The sequence below is a fragment of the Peromyscus eremicus genome, chromosome 16_21, assembly GCF_949786415.1.
Source record: "Peromyscus eremicus chromosome 16_21, PerEre_H2_v1, whole genome shotgun sequence".
NCBI lineage: Eukaryota > Metazoa > Chordata > Mammalia > Rodentia > Cricetidae > Peromyscus > Peromyscus eremicus.
Genome location: NC_081432.1, coordinates 63,420,503 through 63,441,968, shown reverse-complemented (window position 1 = coordinate 63,441,968; position 21,466 = coordinate 63,420,503). Strand labels below are relative to the sequence as shown.

Genomic DNA, 21,466 nt, shown 5'->3' with positions numbered 1-21,466 from the left:
CTATATAAAGACATTAACACAGGGGTAGTGAGTTCGGAGAGGTAGGACCACTGCAGGAGGAAGGGTAAGGTTTTAGCTCTTAGCTCTGACCTCTTGGCTTTCTTCTTTGCATTGGTTCTGTGTTTCTTATTTAATAAGAAGGTTGGTTACATCTACAAGGCTGGATGTCTCAGCTGGTCTGCCATATGTGCTGGAGTCCCAGAGAAGTAGGCTCCAGTGCCAGTGAAGGAACGGATGTGCTGACAAGGTGAGGGCAAGCAGGCAGAGATCAAACCCTTCTTTCTTCCATTGTCCTTATGTAGGCTTCCAGCAGAAGGTGTGACCCAGGTTAAAGGTGTGCCTTCCAGCCTCAAGGTCTGGAATAAAGATATGTGGCTTATTGCCTCAAGATCCGGACTGCAGGTGTGCCCTCCATTTCTGGATTATAGTTCATTCCAGATACAGTCAAGTTGACAACCATCTTACATACTTCATCTGATCATCTCAGTGGTAGGTTCACACTGCTGCCCACCTTAGTGAAGTTCATTTCAAATCCACCAAGGCTGAAACTGCAGCTTGTAAGTACTGTGGGACATTTTAGTCCAGCTTGACACTCCGCCATGTGTGGGCAGAGAATGCTGGAGAGCAGGGCTAGTCCAGGAACATGCCAATGGACACAGAGGGAAGTAGATGGCCTGAGCAGCAGGTACAGCATACCTTATTCAATTATGTTTGACTAATTGATAGGAAAAGCTCAAGTAGGAGACTTAGGATATATCAAGTCATATCAGCTACCGGTGGGCCTGGGGGTGGGGTCACTCACAGTTCGATTTTTACAATATTCATTTGGGCCAGGCGGTGGTGGCGCACTCCTTTAATCCCAGCACTTGGGAGGCAGAGCCAGGTGAATCTCTGTGAGTTTGAGGCCAGCCTGGGCTACCAAGTGAGTTCCAGGAGAGGCGCAAAGCTACACAGAGAAACCCTGTCTCGAAAAACCAAAAAAAAAAAAACCAAAAAAAAAACAAAACAAAAACAAAAAACCAAAAACAATATTCATTTGGCCTAGCCACTCAACTGGAAAAAAATCTCCCTCAGGACATAATCAAGTATTATTCAAAACAGTGGTAGGATTGCAGAAGTTAAGGCTTCTGGATAAGTATGAGTTAGTTTTAATAACTTTTCTGTAAGAGGCTGGCTATGAAAAGAAAGCACACTCCACCTTGTGTCCTACATATTCCGACTTTGTTTTGCAAATGTTTTCTGGTTTCCATGGCAATCCCTAGAGATGTCTGTGTAAAAGGAAACTGGGAACTTTTTTTTTTTTTAAGAAATGATTAGTGTGTTCTTTTTATCATGGGAAGCTCATTCTGTGCTGACAAATTACATTCTGACAGCTAGCCTGTGATCCAAGACAGGCTTGCCAGAGACCGAATAATACGGGATTTCCAGGGGCCGGCAGTCCTCATTTATAGTTTCACGTGTAAGGGGTCGCTTTCATTGAATTCGAGAGATAAATGGAAGTGCTAAATACTTGGAATACTTTTCCGATAATTCAGAAGTACATTCATACTTGGGATAGCTGACAGATGTTGGTGTGGTGGTCGTGGCATGAAGGGACATGGCTTCAGAGCCAGAGGGAAGGGGCAGAGCCACCCACTAAGCTGTGCGAGCTTCCGCGAGACACAAAGCTCCTTCAACCTCAGTTTCCCCAATAAATTAAGAACCGGAAACAATGCGTGGAGAGCAAGGGAGCCAGCTAAGTGGGAAAGGGAGCTGCTGCCAACGGTGGAGACCCGAGGTTGATCCCCAGGACCCACATGGTGTCCTTCGGCACATGTGTGTGTTTTGGCATGTGCATGCACATGTACAAATACACACACATAAACGAATAAGGGAATAAATAATGCAATTTTTAAAAATGTGTGTAAAGTGTCTACTTCACATGACAAGTCTGCTAGATGGTGTGACTATGATCACTGATTTATCAAAGAAAAAACACAGGCAAACACAGAAAAGATGAGCTCATTAAACAGATATTAATGGATTAACACTAGAACTGGACCACGTGGGGCTTTAGGCCTTCATGAGATTATTAGTCAATAAATCCCCAGCAAGCAATAGGAAAAAGACTGGTGAGCCTGTGAGTGGGAACCTGTCAGGTACATTTCACAAAGGACATTTCTTAAATCTTTTTAAAATGCTCAGAAATTCTGTATAGAGTCAACTAAACAAAGTGTGTGTAAGTGTGTGTGTGTGTGTGTGTGTGTGTGTGTGTGTGTATGGTGTGTGTGTATAGTGTGTGTGTTTAGTGTGTATGTATATTGTGTGTGTATAGTGTGTATGTGTATGTATGGTGTGTGTAGTGTATGGTATGTGTGTGTATGGTGTGTGTGCATGGGATGTATGTATGGTATGTGTGTTTGGTGTGTGTATGTATGTGTGTGTATGTGTGTTATGTGTGTAGTGTGTGCATATATGGTGTGTGAATTGTGTGTGTGTCTATAGTGTGTGTGTATGTATGTATATATGGTATTGTGTATATGGTATATGTGTATGGTGTGTGTATATGGTGTGTATATATGGTATGTATTGTGTGTGTGTGTAGGGTGTATGTGTGTAGAGTGTGTGTATATATGGTGTGTGTATGCACAGTGTATGTGTGTGTGTATGTAGGGTGTGTGTGTGTACAGTGTGTGTATATATGGTGTGTGTATGCACAGTGTATGTGTGTGTATGTAGGGGGTGTGTGTGTACAGTGTGTGTATATATGGTGTGTGTACGCACAGTGTGTGTGTATGTAGGGTGTGTGTGTGTGTACAGTGTGTGTATATATGGTGTGTGTATGCACAGTGTATGTGTATAGTGTGTGTGTGTGTGTGTGTGTGTGTGTGTGATGTATGTGTGTGTGTATTGAGGCCCAAAGCTGATGCTGAATGCAATCCTCAGTCACTCTTCATTTCCTACAGCTGTATTTCTCACTAAACCCCTGGTCATCAGTTTCCCCAATTCCAGCTACTGAAGCTAGACAGCTTGCTCTGGGGATCCTGCCTCCACCTCCCGAGTGCTGGGTTACAGGCGGCCTCCATAGCTGCCCGGCCTCTTCACAGGTTCTTGGGATCTGAACTCCTGTTCTCACACTCACATGGCAGGTGCTTCATCTCCTGAGCTGCCTCCCCAGCCCCACAGGGAGCTAAATGTAATGCATAACTCAGAAGTAACAAATGGTCAGAGGCTGTGGTGAAGAGGGTCAGAGCTTTTCCAGAACTCACTGAAGACAGAGCAAGGCTGCCACAAGCAGAGTCACCCTCGAGGAAGGCCAGACTGAGGCTGGGCCAGCTCGTGTCACCGCGGCGTTCGGAACGGCTTCCCCTTCCCATAAGTCCTTCTGCACTCTGCATCCCCTGGCTCGCTGCCACTAAACCTGCGTACAGACCGTCGATTCCTCACGTCTTTCCTCACTTTTAATCTGCCTTTAGTCCATCAGCTTCAGTTACTGGAAACAGTAAGAGTGACCCAGATGACCTCATGGCGAAACACTGAAGCACTGAACACAAACCGGAACAGGAAACAGAGTGAGATACTCAGAGATGAAAACTTAGGTGAACTTTCTTCCAGTGAAATAATCAATTCAGAAGCCCTTAAATGCACATGTCACTTAAACTCAGCCTACGTAAGGTGATCAGTGTATTTAAAACAATCCAGTTAGTAAATAACTGGCTGGGGAGATGGCTCAGAGTGTGTGTTGTTTGAAGGGAAATGGCTCATATATTTGAAATGAAGATGCTTAGTCACCAGCTGGTAGAACTGTTTGTGAAGGATTTGGCCTGCTTCATGATTGCTGTTTCAGATGTGAGTTCTCAGCTAACTGCTCCAGCACCATGCCTAACTGCCTGTTCCCATGCTCCCCACCATGATGGTCATGGACTCCAGCCCTCTGAAACAGTGAGCCCCAAATGAAATGCTTTCTTTTGTAAGTTGCCTTGGTGCTTTGCCATTGCAATAGAAAAGTAACTAAGACAACAGGTAAAGTGCTTGTCTCACAAGTGTGAGGGGCAGAGTTCAGTCCCCCAATACCCACAACAGTGTTGGGCATGTAGGGACAGCTTGTCTATACTGCAAGCACTCAGAAGGTGGAGACAGGGACCTCTGAATCAAGCTAGTTATCCAAACTAGCCAAATGGTGAGCTCTGGCTTCAGGTGAGCGCTCCTGCCTCAGTACACAACTATATAGAATTAGGAAGAGACCTAACATCAACCTCTGGCCTCCATCTGTGTGTGTGAGCACATACACATGCACACCACACACACACACACACACACACACACACACACCAAAATTAGTAGAAAAATGTCAACAATACTAAGGGCCCCATTCCTAAGGGTAATAAGATGTCAACAGCATGCTTCCAGGGTCTGAGTCTGGGTCTATCACTTCCATGTCTCAGGAGAGTGCATTCCAGAGGTGGGCACCCAGCAGAAAACACATCATTCAATGGAGACTTCTCTGACTAGCTAGATTCCCACTTTCCACTCGCCATCAGCAATAATATGAACTATGATGTCTGAAAGGATGATTTAAAAGAAAGTCCCAGGGCTGGAGAGATGGCTCAGTGGTTAAGAGCACTGGCTGTTCCTTCAGAGGACCTGGGTTTGATTACCAGCACCCACAGGCAGGCTCATAACCATCTTTAACCTCAGCTCCAGGGGATTTGGCTTTCCTGGGCACCAGGTATACACAAGGTGCACAGACACACAGCAGGCAAAAGAGTCATACACACAGAATAATTTTTATAAACATGAAAAAGAAAGTCACTATGGTAGCTGTAAGTGCCCTGAAGAGACTTGTTATCACCACCACCACCATCAGCACCACCACCAGCATCACCTTTAACACTATATCCGCTCCTTTCAGTTGGGTGTGACTGAATGGTGCCTCATGACCCTCCAACCCTCACCAGTAACTGGTCAAGGTTTGGGTCAATCCTGGCTGCTGCCTAGGGGTCTCAGACAAAACAAAGAAACCCAGCTGAATCTGAACATCGGATAAACAAAGGATGCTTTTTAGTATAAGTATGTCCAAATATGCCCTGGGACATACGACACCCAACTTCCTGTGTTTCATGGGATTTTCTGTGTGTTTTATAAATACACACTTGAGGAGAGATGCCTGTTACCTCTGCAATAAACACATGCCACTAGACGGACAATCTGAGTACGAAGAATGAACTGGGCCTTATGGTTTTCAATTTCAAAATTATGCATCTTAAAATTAAGATGTTTTATGGGTTGTCATTGATTAGATACAAAACAATCTGTATTAAATTGAAAAACAGAAAAGGGAAAAGACAGACAATGTGGCAAAGTAGAAAGCAGAGGGCTGGGAACAAGGAGGTCCAGGTGTCTGACCCTGCTCACTGAACCTGACCTTCAACAGACTGCTGTGGAGGAGGGGATTCCCACAATGTGAAGGGAAACTAGAGACCTTTAAATGTAGTGTATTTTCCAGCTTCCTATCTTACACCAAAATAAAGAACGGACACTTCAAGAGTGGGACTAGGCAGGAAGGATTTGTTTTAGCTTACAATCACAGGTCACATCTATCACCATGGGAAAGTCATGGCGGCAGGAGCTGGAGATAGCTGGTCACATCTCACTCAGTCAAGAGCAAGGAGAAACAACTGCTCATATGCTCCTGCTTGCTTGTGCTCAGCCTAGGGAATGGTGCCACCCACAGTGGGCTGGGTCTTCCCCTACTGGGGCCACAGGCAAACCCAATGCAGACAACCCCTCACTGGGACTCTCTTCCGAAGTGATTCTACACTGTTTCAAATTGACAATTAAAACTAACCACCACACTAGGTGACCCAGGGAAGATCTCATTTCTACAGATCCAGGTTTCTTAGTTTGCAACATGAGAACAATATCATTTTGAAGGTCTTTGCAGCCTCCAGATTCTATTATGTCTGACAATTTTGGAAAAGTCACTTGAGGAGAGATGCCTGTTACCTCTGCAATCATCCTGTTGGTGTCCCCCAAGAAGAGCAAGTTCAAAGCTTCCTCCTCGGTTGTTGCCTGGTGAAGAGACAGGTTTCTCAGGTGAATGTTCTGATCAGGATCCTCCAATGTTGTCACTTTCCTGGGGGGGAAAGGAAGTGAGAGAACAAGGTGCTGGAGAGAAGAATTGGAAATGTTGCAGCAATCACGTTTCACAACCATCTAGCACGAACAAAACACAGGAGACACCAGACACCTTTGAATTAGCACTCAAAACTGATCCCCCCCCACACCGACAGTGCTTTCAAATAGCCCTGAGCTGGAAAAAAGATATTAACCACCCAATGGAGAGCTGCCCATCACTACAATCTCCAGGTCACTAAATTACCTTAAAACACATGTTTTATTGAGTTAAACAGAAAGCTGTTAACTTTCTACCTCTGTATCAAGGAATGAAGTGATATCATTTCTTGGGGGGGAGGGGGTCATAATCCAGATCTTCTCATTTGGTCTTATCATGCCCAGTGTACCTGACATCCTACAGCACAGTCAGCTTGCACAGGGTGAAAACCAGGGGTAGCCATCATCCCTCTTGGAGGGATTCGCTTGGATTTTTCTCATCAAGGCATGAAAACCATTGTCAAAACGTTTATAATAAAGATGAGCTTGTCCACTAAATCCATTTCTAGGTCCTCGTCTCTTTCCTTCTATGACATCTTCCACCAGAGGTTTAGCTGTGGAATCATATCTCCTACTACAGCTACCTTAGGGTGTCCCAGAGCCAGCCTGCTCCCTTCCAGCTCTGCTCCCAGAAACAGCAGTTGACATTCTCTCCGGGTCCTTTCCGGGCTTCTTGCAGCAAACAAGGTTTAGAAAACTTCCAACTCTGCTCCAAAGACCTGCAGATTGGATTCTTTGAGTGGCTAGGAGTTCCCTTCCAAGAGAATGCATCATTCGCAGGGTCTGCCAAAGGCCATCTCTGTGTGAGTTTCACTTGCTCCAAACTTTATAATTCGTGGTATTGAGGAAAGGCTGGTACCATCTGGGACACTTCCTCTTTAAAGAAAAAGCAAGTGGACATACCATTTCCTCACCAACCTTACTGGGGACAAGGTTGATAAACATGCCCCACATAGGGCTGAGTAGTAAAATTTTTTGTTCTTGGCACTTTGGCTAATTATACATCTATGCACCAACTGCTAGCCACTGCAAAGGGATGGGTACCCATAGACCCGAGAAAATGCCCACGTTTATGGGTATCAACATGAATGTTCAAAAGGCAATTTCACAGCATGGCCATTTAGCAAATTAACAACATAGTATCATGTAGGAATTTCCCTCCTGAGGAACAGGCCTCAAGTCCAATCAGAAAGTGGTTAGGTAGCCGTAACTGTCATGCCACTATCGCATCAGTGGGCACATCTTGTCTAGTAGGCTGGCATTGTGTCATGGGGGGTCCAGCCCTGAGTAAGGCCACTGAAGACTTTTCTACCCCAAGGGCCTGCAAAGCACCTTTAGACATTATGGAAACTAGTCAGCAGGGAGGAAGTTTCCTAGTCAGTTGGAGGCTGGTTTCTCTACGTCCTGCAGGCAAAGTGTGTGATGTCATCAGCAATAGGGTCTTCACATCCAAGAGGGCATACACAGCACTAATGAGACTTAGTGGGTTATAAAAAAAGAAGACATGAAGTTTGGAGGGTGACACATTGAGGAAAAACTGAAGGAGTTGGAGGAAGGAAATCCAGGATGTAGTTTACATTCTACAGATGTATGAAATTCTCAAGAATAAAGAAAAGTTATTTTTTAAATAAAATATATGAATGAGGAAAAAACTTATTTAGGATAAGGTTACCTTTTAAATGAAGTTTTTTTAAATACTATAATTAAATTTTTTTCTATTTTGCAAGGAAATTTCTGGCCTTTTTGTATGTAATTTGTAGGCACTTAAAATACTAGCAGTAAGAAAATGTAACTTGCCCAGCACATCTGCTGGCAGTGTGTCCCTAGAGGTGGACTCCAGTCCTGAAGACGACTCGACTCCTTTCCATCCCCTCCAACAACACCCACAAGAAGAAAAAACTCCCTTCCTCTAAAGAAAACAAGTGCAATTTGTTTATTTTTTAAATATGACTTGTAAGTGAGCTTATTAAAAATGCTTGGAAGGTCTGAAGGCTCTTATAATTGACATAGATGAGAGGTGTTATGATTGACACAGATGAGGGGTGTTATAATTGACATAGATGAGCAGTGTTATAATTGACATAGATGAGAGGTGTTATGATTGACACAGATGAGTGGTGTTATAATTGACATAGATGAGCAGTGTTATAATTGACATAGATGAGAGGTGTTATGATTGACACAGATGAGTGGTGTTTAATTGACATAGATGAGGGGTGTTATAATTGACATAGATGAGCAGTGTTATAATTGACATAGATGAGGGGTGTTATGATTGACATAGATGAGGGGTGTTATAATTGACATAGATGAGCAGTGTTATAATTGACATAGATGAGGGGTGTTATGATTGGCATAGATGAGGGGTGTTATAATTGACATAGATGAGAGGTGTTATGATTGACATAGATGAGGGGTATTATAATTGACATAGATGAGCGGTGTTATAATTGATATAGATGAGCAGTGTTACAATTGACATAGATGAGGGGTGTTATAATTGACATAGATGAGAGGTGTTATGATTGACACAGATGAGGGGTATTATAATTGACATAGATGAGGGGTGTTATAATTGACATAGATGGGGTGTTATAATTGACATAGATGAGGGGTGTTATAATTGACATAGATGAGGGGTGTTATAATTGACATAGATGAGGGGTGTTATGATTGACATAGATGAGGGGTATTATAATTGACATAGATGAGGAGTGTTATAATTGACATAGATGAGGGGTGTTATGATTGACATGGATGAGAGGTGTTATGATTGACATAGATGAGGGGTGTTATAATTGACATAGATGAGGGGTGTTATAATTGACATAGATGAGTTATGTTCTATTTTGAGCAGACTCCTTTATGCCTTAGATTTTGCCTCTGACCAGCTCAATATTCTTTGGCTAAGTTTAACCTCTAGGGACACAGAATACAAGATTCTCTCTAAATTCCAGATTTCACCAGGAAGATGAGAGACATTAAGTAATATTTGAAGATGAAGTCAGAAAATAAGTGATGAGATGGTATAATATTTAAAGTGAAAAGTGAGAGATTCAAGCGGTTAGCATGAGTAAAAAGATTCTCCATCTCTCAGGTGCTTGCCTATAACGAAAGAAGGGTGAACATGGAGATCGGAAACACTCCTTCCCTGCAAGAACCGAGAAGGGGGATGTCAGAGAAAGGGAGGCAATAAAAACTCACCTTAACTCTAGCCATAACCAGATCCTAGCCCTTACTCTTACCACAGCTCTAACAATAGCCCTGAATAACCACAGCATTAATCCTAATCCTAGCCCTAAACTGAACCCTAAATCTGGCCCTAGCCCTAACTCTAGTGCTCACTGGAGCCCTGACGGGAATCCTAACTCTAGACCTAAACTTCCTGTCCATAACCACGAGGAGCAGGGGTCACACCCATTGAACATCACCTTCTCCCCAGGGCATCCGCACTGTCTCATTTAATCCAGCACTTCTCACAGGGGTTTCTGACTTGAATAGTCCTGGTGCTATCTGTATATCAGATTTCTCAAAGCTCTAGGTAACTGGTGTATGGACCAGTGTTGAAAACTCTGGACCCCGGTCCCTTAAAGGTGGGTACAGACCGAGGCTGATTTGGGGGCCCTTGTCTTTACTTCCCAGCCAGTTCCATCTCGGCTCCAAGGGGAAAGTTATTGATCTCTGACCGTGGCTGAGCACAGGGACAAGCCACACCCATGCATGGGCAAAGCAACTGAAGTGTTGAAGAGTCCAACCATCTGAGGCAGGCAAGCACGGGACAATCTGCCATGGGATCCTCACTTATTTTTAGGGTATGCACATCCCCTTTTTGTAATAATGCACTTGGAGCCTAGTTCCTTCACCTGCACACACACCTCTGTGCACACACACCTCTGTGCACACAAACCTCTGTGCACACACACATCTCCCCAGACAATACACCTAGCAACCTCAGAATCCCGACAGCTCACCTGGAATCCAGCTACATGTCCTCCCATCTGAACAGCAGTATAAGCTTCCCCTCTCCTGGATATTAACAGATTTAGAGAGTGTATCCAAGTGTATCTGGGTATGAAGGACAAACGGGCTGATCTTGCCTGACTGATTTGGGGTGTGGGTAAAACAAAAGGCAAAACTGTTTCTTCTAGTCACCTTTTGGGGAGAAACCTCACTTTACCATCTTATTCCTATACACAGTAGAGTGTGCATATGATTAAAAACCTGGCGGTGGTGGCGCACACCTTTAATCGAGAGGCAGAGGCAGGCGGATATCTGTGAGTTCGAGGCCAGCCTGGTCTATAGAGCAAGATCCAGGACAGGCACCAAAAACTACATGGAGAAACCCTGTCTTGAAAAACCCAAACAAACAAACAAAAAAACAAACAAACAAACAAACAAACAAACAAAAAACTGGATGCATTCTAGAAAAGTACTGCACAATAAGGAAAATGATTATATAACTAATCTGTCAATCAAAATAGAGACCCACCTTCATTATACTCCTATACATCCTCTTTCTTCTCTTGAACCTCAGAAAGGGAAGCCCCAAGCAGGAATTGGGGCCCTTGAGTGTCCTCACTCTTGTGGCCCACTATCAGTCTTGACAGTGTCCCTCTACAACCTGCCTTATTGCTTTGCTAAGAACAAAGTCCTCTTGCTTCTAAAGCAAATCTGAGTCAGCCCTAATTTTCAATTCTTCGGATAAAAGGCCAAGAACCTGAAATGCCCAGACCCTGATCATCAGTAATACATTCTTCCATAGGATGTTTGGACTGGTCATGTAGCCAGTAGGTAACGTCCGCCACTCCCTCCCTCCCTCCCTCCCTTCCTCCCTCCCTCCCTCCCTCCAATTAGGGTCTCTTTTGCCATTTCTCCACTGAATTTCTCCTGGCTTCTGCTCCATCCCTTGGACAAGAGGCTCACAGTCTCCCTGGAGCTCCCACCACCAGCCTGTCAGCCCCAGGCCCTCTCAGGCTCTAGAAGCCCTGCCCTGGCTCCTGCCCTGGCTCCTCCCTCTTGCCCAGGATGCTCACTGGGAAGGAAGTGAGAATGTTCTCAACTCTCCTACTGCTGGTGTTATTGTAAAGGGGAGATTTGGGGAAATAAAGATCAGTGGTAAACGTTTCTCACCAAGATGCTTCCTTCCCCAGCTCTCTCTCTCTCTCTCTCTCTCTCTCTCTCTCTCTCTCTCTCTCTCTCTCTCTCCCCCCGCCCCTTCTCACACCACAGCCATTATTTCCTCAGACTTCCGCTCATTCCTTGGTTCTGACTACAATTTTTACAGGCTTGCGAGAGGACTGTATTAGTGTTTCTTAAATAAACATTCTACTTCCAGGATGGAAACCCACCAGACTATTTATTTGATTGCTTTGAGTGGGCCTGTGAATAGTTTCCCTACAAAATGTTTCTAAAATGTTTAGATTTCAAGCAAAAGTCACTGATCATTCTGAGTTGGACACCTAAGTGGAAAAGTTCTGCTAAGTGTACCCAGCCTGCTTAATGATGGGGAAGCAACAAGCTTTGTGTTTTCTCTATAAACAGAATCTTCCATTTGGCTACTCAGTAGGAATTTGTAGGCTCACTGTAACTTACTGGAAGGCCTGTGAAGAACAATAGCCAAGTTCTGGTTTTCAATAATGGAAGCCATCAATGAAAGAGCTGTCCCTGCTCCACACCCTCCCCACCTCCACAGCATTCCAGCACCATCCACACGCTTGACAGGAATTTCCCAGAAGTTACTGCCATGAATATAGACCCTCGTTTTCATGTTATAGACAAGGGCTACCGCCTGATTTCTTCTTTTTAATGCCGGCTTGTGTATGTCCCTTTCAGTCATGCGGGCTGTGCACTGCACAATGGCACTGTGGCCAAGGGGTGCACTACCATCCTGATTTTGCATATTTTCTTAGGACAAGAGTCTATGAGAGAGCTGTGCAGTGTCATTTAGCTAAGATTTCAATACTGGATGCTACTGACTCTTTTTGTTGTTTTTTAAAGATTTATTTTATGTGATGTGCTTGTGCCCACAGAGGCCACAAGGGGGCATCAGATCCCCTAGAGCTGGAGTCAGAGACATTTGTGAGCCACCCAACATGGGTGCTTGGATCTGGATTCTGGTCCTCTGATGGTAAGCATTCAGCCACTGAACTGTCTCTCTAGCCTGTGATTCTTTTACAGTAATAGTCATGAAAAGCATCACCATCTTAAATGGTACACTTTCTATTTAGGAATACTAAAATTAACTAAAGCAAGGTGACCATTTCTGCACAGCTAAGACCAACAGCTGTCCTGTTTTGCCTCGGGAGACACATTTAAACTCTAACGACGTTCCCATTATAGCATGTGACATGAGGTACTTTCAAAAACAATTTCTATTTTCATTTTAAATTGCTTAAATATAGAAATAGACTGAAGACATACATGTATATTTGTGTGCATATCTATATATAAACATATGGATAATTTAAAAAAACAAACCTTTTATTTTAAGATAATTGTAGATTCATATCAGCTGCTAGGAATAATTAAAAAAAAAAAAACAGCCTAAGAAATCTGGAGCCTAAATTTTTTCCTATGAGAACATCTTTTCTTTTAAAGACTTCAATTTTGATTTGTATGTGTGTCTGTGTGTTTGTATGCCATGTGTGTGCAGGCATCTGCAGAGGCCAGAAGAGGGCACTGGATTCACTGGAACTGGAGTTTCAGGTGGTTGTGAGCTGCCATGTTTGCAAGAGCAGTCAGCCCATGCTCTTAATCACTGAGCTGTCCCCTCCAGTCCCTCCATTGAGAATGTCTATGAAACCATTAACACACCACATGTAGGACAATGGTGTGGAGAGCACCCACCACGCTGTGCTCATGTGTGAATATGAATATTCACCCTCTGCAGCTTTGTACTGCCTGAGAACCTTGGTGTACACCCAACAGGACAGTCCTCAACCACACCAGCCGTGCGGGCTGTTCTTACACAACCATCTCACCCTCCATCTGACAACTCCTGTTTTCTACTGGCCTCTTCTGTTTCTATCATTCTGATACCCAAAGAACGCTGCAGAGATGGAATTAGGCAGCGTAAGTGAGGTTTCCTGGGGAACCTCATCCCAGCTGCTGGGATGTTTCTTTTCTTTCTGTTGCTGATGGATGTTTTCTGCCTTATCACACCAGGGGTCTCTCTCTGTGCTGTGAATTCTCTGGGTCCCCCGTGACCATATCAGGTAATTATATAGACTAGTTCCACACTCAGGATTCCTCTGCTGATTTCCCTCAAGCTCTGACAAACATGATCCTGTTACTATCGACAATTGTGCCTTTACCAGAATGTCGGCTAGATGGATACGCAGGCTTTCTTAGTGACTTTCATGCTGGCAATACGCCTTTAAGCTTCTTCTGTGGCTTAAGTAGTTTCCTTTGTGTCAACACTGTGTGGATGTACCATCATTTACGCCTCACCCTGTTGAGGAACATCATGGTTACACTCAGCTTGGGGCAGGTAGGAATGAGGCTGCTCTTCCTGCTCGTGAACAGGCTTTTGTGTGAATCTAAGTTTTCCGCTCATTTGGGTAAATATCTGAGCACACAATTGCTATGTTGTGTGATGGGTGTTTGGTTTGATAAGATGCTTCCAGTTGGTCTCACAGATGTGACCACATCATTCTGCATTACCACCAGCAGTGAGAACTTTCACTGTTCTACAGCCCCGCCAGCCTTTGGTATTGCCAGACTCTGGGATGTTAGCCATTCTCATAGGTACACAGTGGCCCCTCACTGTTGTCTTCTTTAATTACAGATGGTGCTGAGCTCATTTGCATCTGCCAACTTCTCATCTGTGCATTTAGCCATCAGAGACATGGCTGGGGAGATCTTTGTCCAAGTTGAAGCCATCCATTGCTTTATCCTTTCTGACGTTTATTGCATAGTCTGCATATAAATCCATTCTACAGCTTATCGTTTTATGTGTATTTGTGTTTTGCCTGCACATATGTATGTATAACACATGCGTGCAGCACCCGTGGAGACCAGAAGATGCCAGATTCCCGTGAGTTACTGGTTGTGAGCAGACATGTGGGAGCTGGGAATTGAACTCAGGTCCTCTGGAAGAGCAGCCAGTGGTCTCAGCACTGAGCATCTCTCCAGCTCTGGGTACAAACTCTGTGTTTGTGGTCATCTCTCTGAGCATATGCCTCGTTTACCCATTATTTTAAAAGAGGCTTTCACAGAACAACAAAAAATTATTTTAATGAAGTTCAACTTATCAGTATTTTTTTCTTTCATGGATCATGCTTTTGGTGTTGTATCTAAATACTCATTGCCTAATCCAGATTTGCATAGCTTTCCTTCCAGATTTTTATTTTTGAACTGTATGTTTAGGTCTATGACAGATTTCATTTATTTTTGTAGTGGCAATATGTGTGTATGTTTATTTTAATTTTTTATTATTGGTTTATATATGTGCATATCTTAGCGTGTGCATTGAGTTTTCCTCTCGCCTGAATTAGCAGTGTCACACTGTAATGAAAGACAAGCCACCAAAGGACAGTCTCTCAAGACCATAACATTTCTAGCAGCAACCTGACCAGCATTGACCAGTCACTATTAAATCTCAAGCATGCTCAGGAATGCAGAGGGCACAGGGATAATGCATGCTCAGGGATGCAGAGGACACAGGGAGAATACATGCTCAGGGAGGCAGAGGACACAGAGAATGTATGCTCAGGGAGGCAGAGAACACAGAAAATGCATGCTCAGGGAGGCAGAGGACACAGAGAATGTATGCTCAGGGAGGCAGAGGACACAGGGACAATGCATGCTCATGGATGTAGAGGACACAGAGAATGCATGCTCAGGGATGCAGAGGATGCAGATAATGCATGCTCATGGAGGCAGAGGGCACAGGGAGAATGCATGCATGCTCAGGGGTGCAGAGGGCACAGGGAAAATGCATGCTCAGGGATACAGAGGACACATGGAGAATGCATGCTCTGGGAGGCAGAGAACACAGAGAATGTATGCTCAGGGAGGCAGAGGACACAGAGAATGTATGCTCAGGGAGGCAGAGAACACAGAGAATGCATGCTCAGGGATGCAGAGGACACATGGAGAATGCATGCTCCGGGAGGCAGAAGACACAGGGAAAATGCATGCTTAGGGAAGCAGAGGACACAGAGAATGCATGCTCAGGGAGGCAGAGGATGCAGGGAGAATGGAATCATTGTCCTTGCTCTTTTCTAGATGGGAACATTAGAAAATATCCAAATCACTATTCTTGGGTAAAGTGGGGAGAAGTCACCAGGCAAGGCCCACACTGTGAACGTCACCAATTCTTGACCTTTAGACTTTGGACATTAGAAGGCTGGTAAACAGTATTTGACCCAAAGCCTGCACTGCATAGAGAAACACAGAAAAATTTGTGTAAAGTCTAAAGTTTCTAGCCGTGGCTGGATTGGGAATACCCTGGTATCTACTCAAGAACCCTGCACACTGTATCACTCTTAGGTAGTGGTGCCCTTTTCTCATTCTGGCCATGCCTTACCCTGTATAGTGGACTCACAGGGACATGGTCTGCTATTCCTCTTCTCCCTCACTGTCTCAACCTCTCAGGTGCGACTTCACAGCTGATTTCCTCTTTGTCATGTTCACATGGGCATGTGTATGCAGGCATGTTTGCCATGAGTGGGTGTGCATGTGGATGTTGGGAAGCATCCTTCACTGCTCTTCCTCCTTATTCACCAAGGCAGGGTCTCCTCATCAAACTCAGAGTTCACCAATATGGCTAGTCTCCCAGGCGGCTTGCTCTGGAGATCCTGTCTCTGCCTTCTGAGGCTGGAATTGCAGGCTGGCCACAACTACCTGCATTTATGTGGATATGATAAGATAAAAAGGGAGATTATTGAATCTATTTTTAAAAAGGAACTACTTGTTTTACATAAGATAAGTAATGAAAAATTTTGTCTGAGTTTATCAAATGTTACTGGACTGGACATTGTTAATATATATATAATGGAGTTTTTTGTCTGAATCTGTCAAATGTTAATGGACTAGACATTGTTAAAGTAATTCTTGACTGTGTATATTGTATATACTTATTGGATATAGTTTTTCTTGTATTAGTTATAAGCTTTTTTTAAATTTTAGACAAAAAAGGGGAAATGTGGTGATATTATGTTCCCTAAAATATTATGCACCCTAATAAACTTATCTGGGGTCAGAGAAGAGAACAGCCACTAGATATAGAGGCTAGAAAATGGTGGCTTTAATCCTAGCATTCCAGAGACAGAGATCCGCCTGGATCTTTGTGAGTTCAAGGCCACACTGGAAAGAGCCAGGCGTGGTAACAAGAATCTTTAATCCCAGGAAGTGATGGCAGAAAGCAGAAAGGTATATAAGGCGTGAAAACCAGGAACTAGGCAGGTTAAGCTTTCAGGCTTTCGAGAAGCAGTTCAGCTGAGATCCATTAGGATGAGGACTCAGAAGCTTCCAGTCTGAGGAAACAGGATCAGCTGAGGAACTGGCGAGGTGAGGTAGCTGTGGCTTGTTCTGCTTCTCTGATCTTCCAGCATTCACCCCAATACCTGGCTCCCGGGTTTGATTTTACTAGTAAGAACTTTTAAGATTTGTGCTACATTTATGGGGTCCTGGGGATCTGAACTCTGCTCCTCACACTTGCACAGCAGCACTTTCACCATGGAGCCACCTCCCCAGCCCCACAGACCATTTTTGAAAGAAATATTAAGGCACTGATACTAGGAAACTACTAAGCCAAGTGAGACATACTTCCTGCCATATACACTCCACCTCAGACTTATTTAAGTAAACACACACAGTGTTGGATGGCAGACCCAAAGTCTCATCTGCAAAACTCTTCCCCTTTACCTGCTCAAGTTTGTGATGGAAATCTTTTGAATGGACTCCTTAATTCTCACAGCCCATTGTGTAAAAACCTGTGAACCCCCCCACACACACACACACACACCACCACCACCACTCTAGCATGAAAGTGTGAATGTCTGGGTGTTAACTGTTGCTCTATTGACAATTAATTGTTCTGAAATGCCAGGTGAATGAAACCTCTCTGAGTTTTATGTCCCAGGTCAACAACGAAGAAACCAACCTTTGGTGGTTCACCTTTCAATTCTAACCCAATCAAACCTGAGGTTTGAGGTGTAAATGATCTGGATCCCTTATCTCATAGTCTTCCTCCACCTCTTCAAACATCTCAGCTTTCTCTCTCCTCTGTATATAAGAGACAAGCCCTTCATTCCTAGAGTATAGCTTAATGTCTGCAAACTGATGAGCCTAATTAAAAACAATTTTTTAACCTCCCTGTGAGTTACTGGTCAAGGAGTGAGACCCAGAGGATCCCAAACAATGCAGGTTATTGCCATCACTCTTGGTTGCCCAGCAGAACTTGATAGTAAGATTCCATTGCTGAAGACATTACATACTCTAGCCAGAGGACTTGGAAAATCAAGCTGATACTTATCTGGAAGATCTCCCTGCTGGCTAGCTTTCACAGTTCTGGAAGGTGCTATGCAGGCTGCTGTGGGAGAAAAGTCATCAACAGTTGTATCCAGCTGTGAACCTTGTTAGCCACAATAATGACTGGTCTGGCAAGATAACCTCATGAGTGTAATAGTGGCATGAATATTATGGGTGTAACCAGCTGCTTTCTAATTGGATTTGAGGCCCACTGTAAACCTGGCCAAAAACCCAGGGCTGGGGAGTTCACAGGCCCTGTAGGTGAACCTATTACCATTATGAACATGGTATCAAACAGCCTTCTAAATATATTAAAAACAATTTTTTGTTTGTTTGTTTATCAAGACAAGGTTTTTCTGTGTAGCCCTGGCTGTCCTGGATCTCGCTGTGTAGACCAGGCTGGCCTCCAACTCACATAGATCCACCTGGCTCTGCCTCCCAGTGCCAGGATTAAAGGCGTGCGCCACCAGGCCCAGCTACTGAAAACAATTTAAACAAGATTTAATCTGCAGCTATGTAGGTCAGCCTGAAGACTATAAAACGAAAAGTTGATCAGAACAAAAAGGAGCCTCAAACCAGAAACCTGACACTCAAGCCCTTTCTTAGACTGGTACCAGTGGCTTCTGGGACTTCCTTCAGATGATACTATGTTGTAGTGCATCTGGGCTGCTGGGGTGGGAAATAAACAGGGCAGAGTGTAAGCAACAGAGATGGTTATCAGAGTCAGAGAGGCTCGACGTCCCACACCAAGGCGTCAGCTCGGCCCTCTTCTGGAATATAAGCTACCAACTTCTCTTGGAGTCCTCAGCACTACAGAATGCACAAGCCAGCACCCATATCCTCTTTTATAAGGACAACAACTGTGTTGGGCAGGGCTGCACAGTAATGACCTGCACACATCAGACTCCTAACGCCATCACCCACTATCCACAGCACAGCCTTTCCACCCATGTGCTCTGTCTAAGGTTGCTATTCCCATCCCACTAAGAAGCTTTACAATTTTAAAAGTAAACTTCATTCTCCTAAGTTTGCAAAGCTTTTTCTTCCAGAGTCTGTGATCTCTCTCCACTGTTATACCAATATTTAGAACACAAATAATTGTTCTGTCTCCTGACTCCATCTTGGGAATTTTGTAAACATAAAAAGGTGATATGTGAAGTACCTCAATCAATACTAATGAAAGAATATATTGATTATGAATTAGCTTATTATTTATTTCCATTTTTTACTAATTTAATAACTTGCTTATTGAATATAAAACTTGCATATTCAATAGTCAATTGTTATCTTATTCATAGAGAATTTATAATTATTGATACTTATTTTAGAGTATTTTATAATAATAATAATAATAATAATAATAATAATAATAATAATGAAGATTTATATTTGGGAGATAGAGAGATGGCTAAGCAATTAAGAGCACAATTAAAGCATTGCAGAGGACCTGAGTTTAGTTCCCAGCACCCATTCTAGGCAGCTCACAAGCACTTGTAACTCCAGCCCCAGGGGATTGGGCACTCTCTTCTGGCTTCCACTGGTATCTGCACTCAAGTGCATGTGCATGTGTGCGCACACACACACACACACACACACACACACACACACACACACATTTAAAATAAAATGAATCTTTAAGACACTTTTTTCTTGGCTGTAGGCAACTTCCAATACATAAAAGCACCTGGACACGAGCACATGAATGATTACCAATTACGACATCTAACCCAGGCAGCTTTCAAACAAACATCAGCACTGTGATCCTGGCAGGGGAATGTCCTCTGTCAACAGACCTGGATGCTGCACTTCATTGAAAATGACTAATGCTGACCTGATCAAAGGGTTATAAATGTTGGTGCTAATGACAGCAGAGAACATTTGGGGAACACTCCCGGTTTTCCTTTTTCTCTCAGATTATCTTACTGCTGCATAAACTGAATACTGTTTTTGGAAGAAGGGAATATTTAAAGGAGTGTGTGGCTTCGTATGAGGGGTAAAGTGCTGCCCCCGATCTTGAAATGTCCACTGAGACAGAGATTTCCCCTTGAAGTGAGTTTCAAGCAATCTTAGTTCCCATCACTCCCGCTCATTACAGAAAGATGCTGCTATCCAGTATTTGCTAATTATGATCGAGACCAGAAACCCAGCAAATTTCAAAGGGAACAACAGAAACAAACATCTGAAAACCGTTTCCTGTGGGTTCTGTTACCCAGCTACTCACGGCAGATCTTCCAGTTTGGAGGCTTCGTGTCTCGGATCCAGCAGGTCGTAGCCACATTCATTGTAGATTTCCAAGTAAGAAATGTGTGTCGTGTAGACCTTGCTGCTGTCCTGGGTGGAGAAGAAAAAGGCTTTATGTAACGGCTAGAGAGAGATGTGCCATTTGTCTCCAGGCTTTTCTCACAGAACCCTCCTTTGTCCTTCTGCGTTATATGGTTTACATTTGCAGTTTGTGACACTTTTGAGTTGCTGTGGCCATCTGTGTGAAGTGGGTTATTATTTTTTTGGAATACCTAATATCCATGATTACAAGTAACTTCAGTCTGTTAGTTTTTATTGGTTCCACATTATACATAAAATGTCAATATACACTTGTAGTGAGCCAAGTTGCTTGTAGAACTGAATAATACGTTGTTTTCTTTTTACTTTCCAGGTCTCCCAAAAAATGTTACTAAAAACAAATAAACAAACAAACTTACATCCTGTGAACAGCCTATTCATAAAAAGAGCAGAGGTTATTACTTTGGTTCAAAGACCAGGAGCCAATGTTTCCATTCTTGATCATAATTAATTTTCCTTTACTTTCCTACTACTCAGGATTTTATATTCTTTTAAAAAAATAATTATTTACACTCTCTCTCTCTCTCTCTCTCTCTCTCTCTCTCTCTCTCCCCCTCTGTGTGTGTGTGTGTGTGTGTGTGTGTGTGTGTGTGTGTGTGTATGTATGTGTGTATGTATGTGCACATGAGTGCAGGTACCCACAAAGGCCAGAAACAGGCATCAGATTCCCTTCACCTGGAGTTACAGGCAGTTGTGAGCCACCCAATGTGGGTGCTGGGAACAAAACTCTACCCTCTGCTAGAGCAGTCATGCTAACATGGTTTCATACTGATAATAAGTTAAGAAATACTCCTGACCTTAAAAAACTGACATAAGAGAAGAATGTCTACATTTCAAGTCCTTCCAAAAATACCTGGGCACCAGTGAACCACTGTGGCTGACACTTTTGTTACTGCTGTTGATAAGTGTTTTCAAGTATTATGTCTAGAAGCCTCCAAATGGAGAATCATGTATGATGGGTTTCCAGAGAAGGGTAACCGGGGAAGGAAAACACTCCCTGAATATGGATGGCACTTTCCCATGGGCTGGAGTCCTGAACTGAGTAAGTGGGGAAAAGAGAGGGAGGGGCTGAGTGCTGAGTGCATTCATCACTCTGCTTTCTGACTGTGGACACAATGTGACCAGTCAGGTCATGTTCCCACCACCACGCCCTCCCCACACGGTGTACTTATATCTTCCAACACTAAGGCAAAAATACACCCTACTTTAAGCTGCTTTTGTTGGATATTTTGTTACAGCTCTGGTCAAAGTAGCTAAAATAATACAAGAATATGAAAGGAATAGACATGAGAAGAGAGCAGTGGACTTGAGCCATCATCTGTAATGGGGATGTTCTCTTCTTTAGAATTAGGATAAGAAGTCAGGGAAATGGCCAGCCCACTGCCTGGGATAAGGACAATGCCTTGGCTCCTCCAGCTTCTACTTCTCCTGCAGTTTTTCTGGCTTACACACTCCCATCTCACTGAGTGATGTGGCGAGCTACCTTTCTTGGTCTCAA

At 43.6% G+C, this 21,466-nt stretch overlaps 1 protein-coding gene across 3 annotated transcripts in view; it reads right to left on the bottom strand.

Annotated features, from left to right (window-relative positions):
* Positions 1-21,466, bottom strand: part of Kif6 (kinesin family member 6) — a 323,846-nt gene that overhangs the window by 239,883 nt on the left and 62,497 nt on the right. For all 3 annotated transcript variants that reach the window (XM_059281632.1, XM_059281633.1, XM_059281634.1), the window contains 2 exons: positions 19,850-19,959; positions 5,986-6,115 (listed from right to left, as the gene is read on the bottom strand). In XM_059281632.1, the coding sequence (XP_059137615.1) occupies positions 5,986-6,115; positions 19,850-19,959 (240 nt within the window). The remainder of the gene's footprint in view (positions 1-5,985; positions 6,116-19,849; positions 19,960-21,466) is intronic.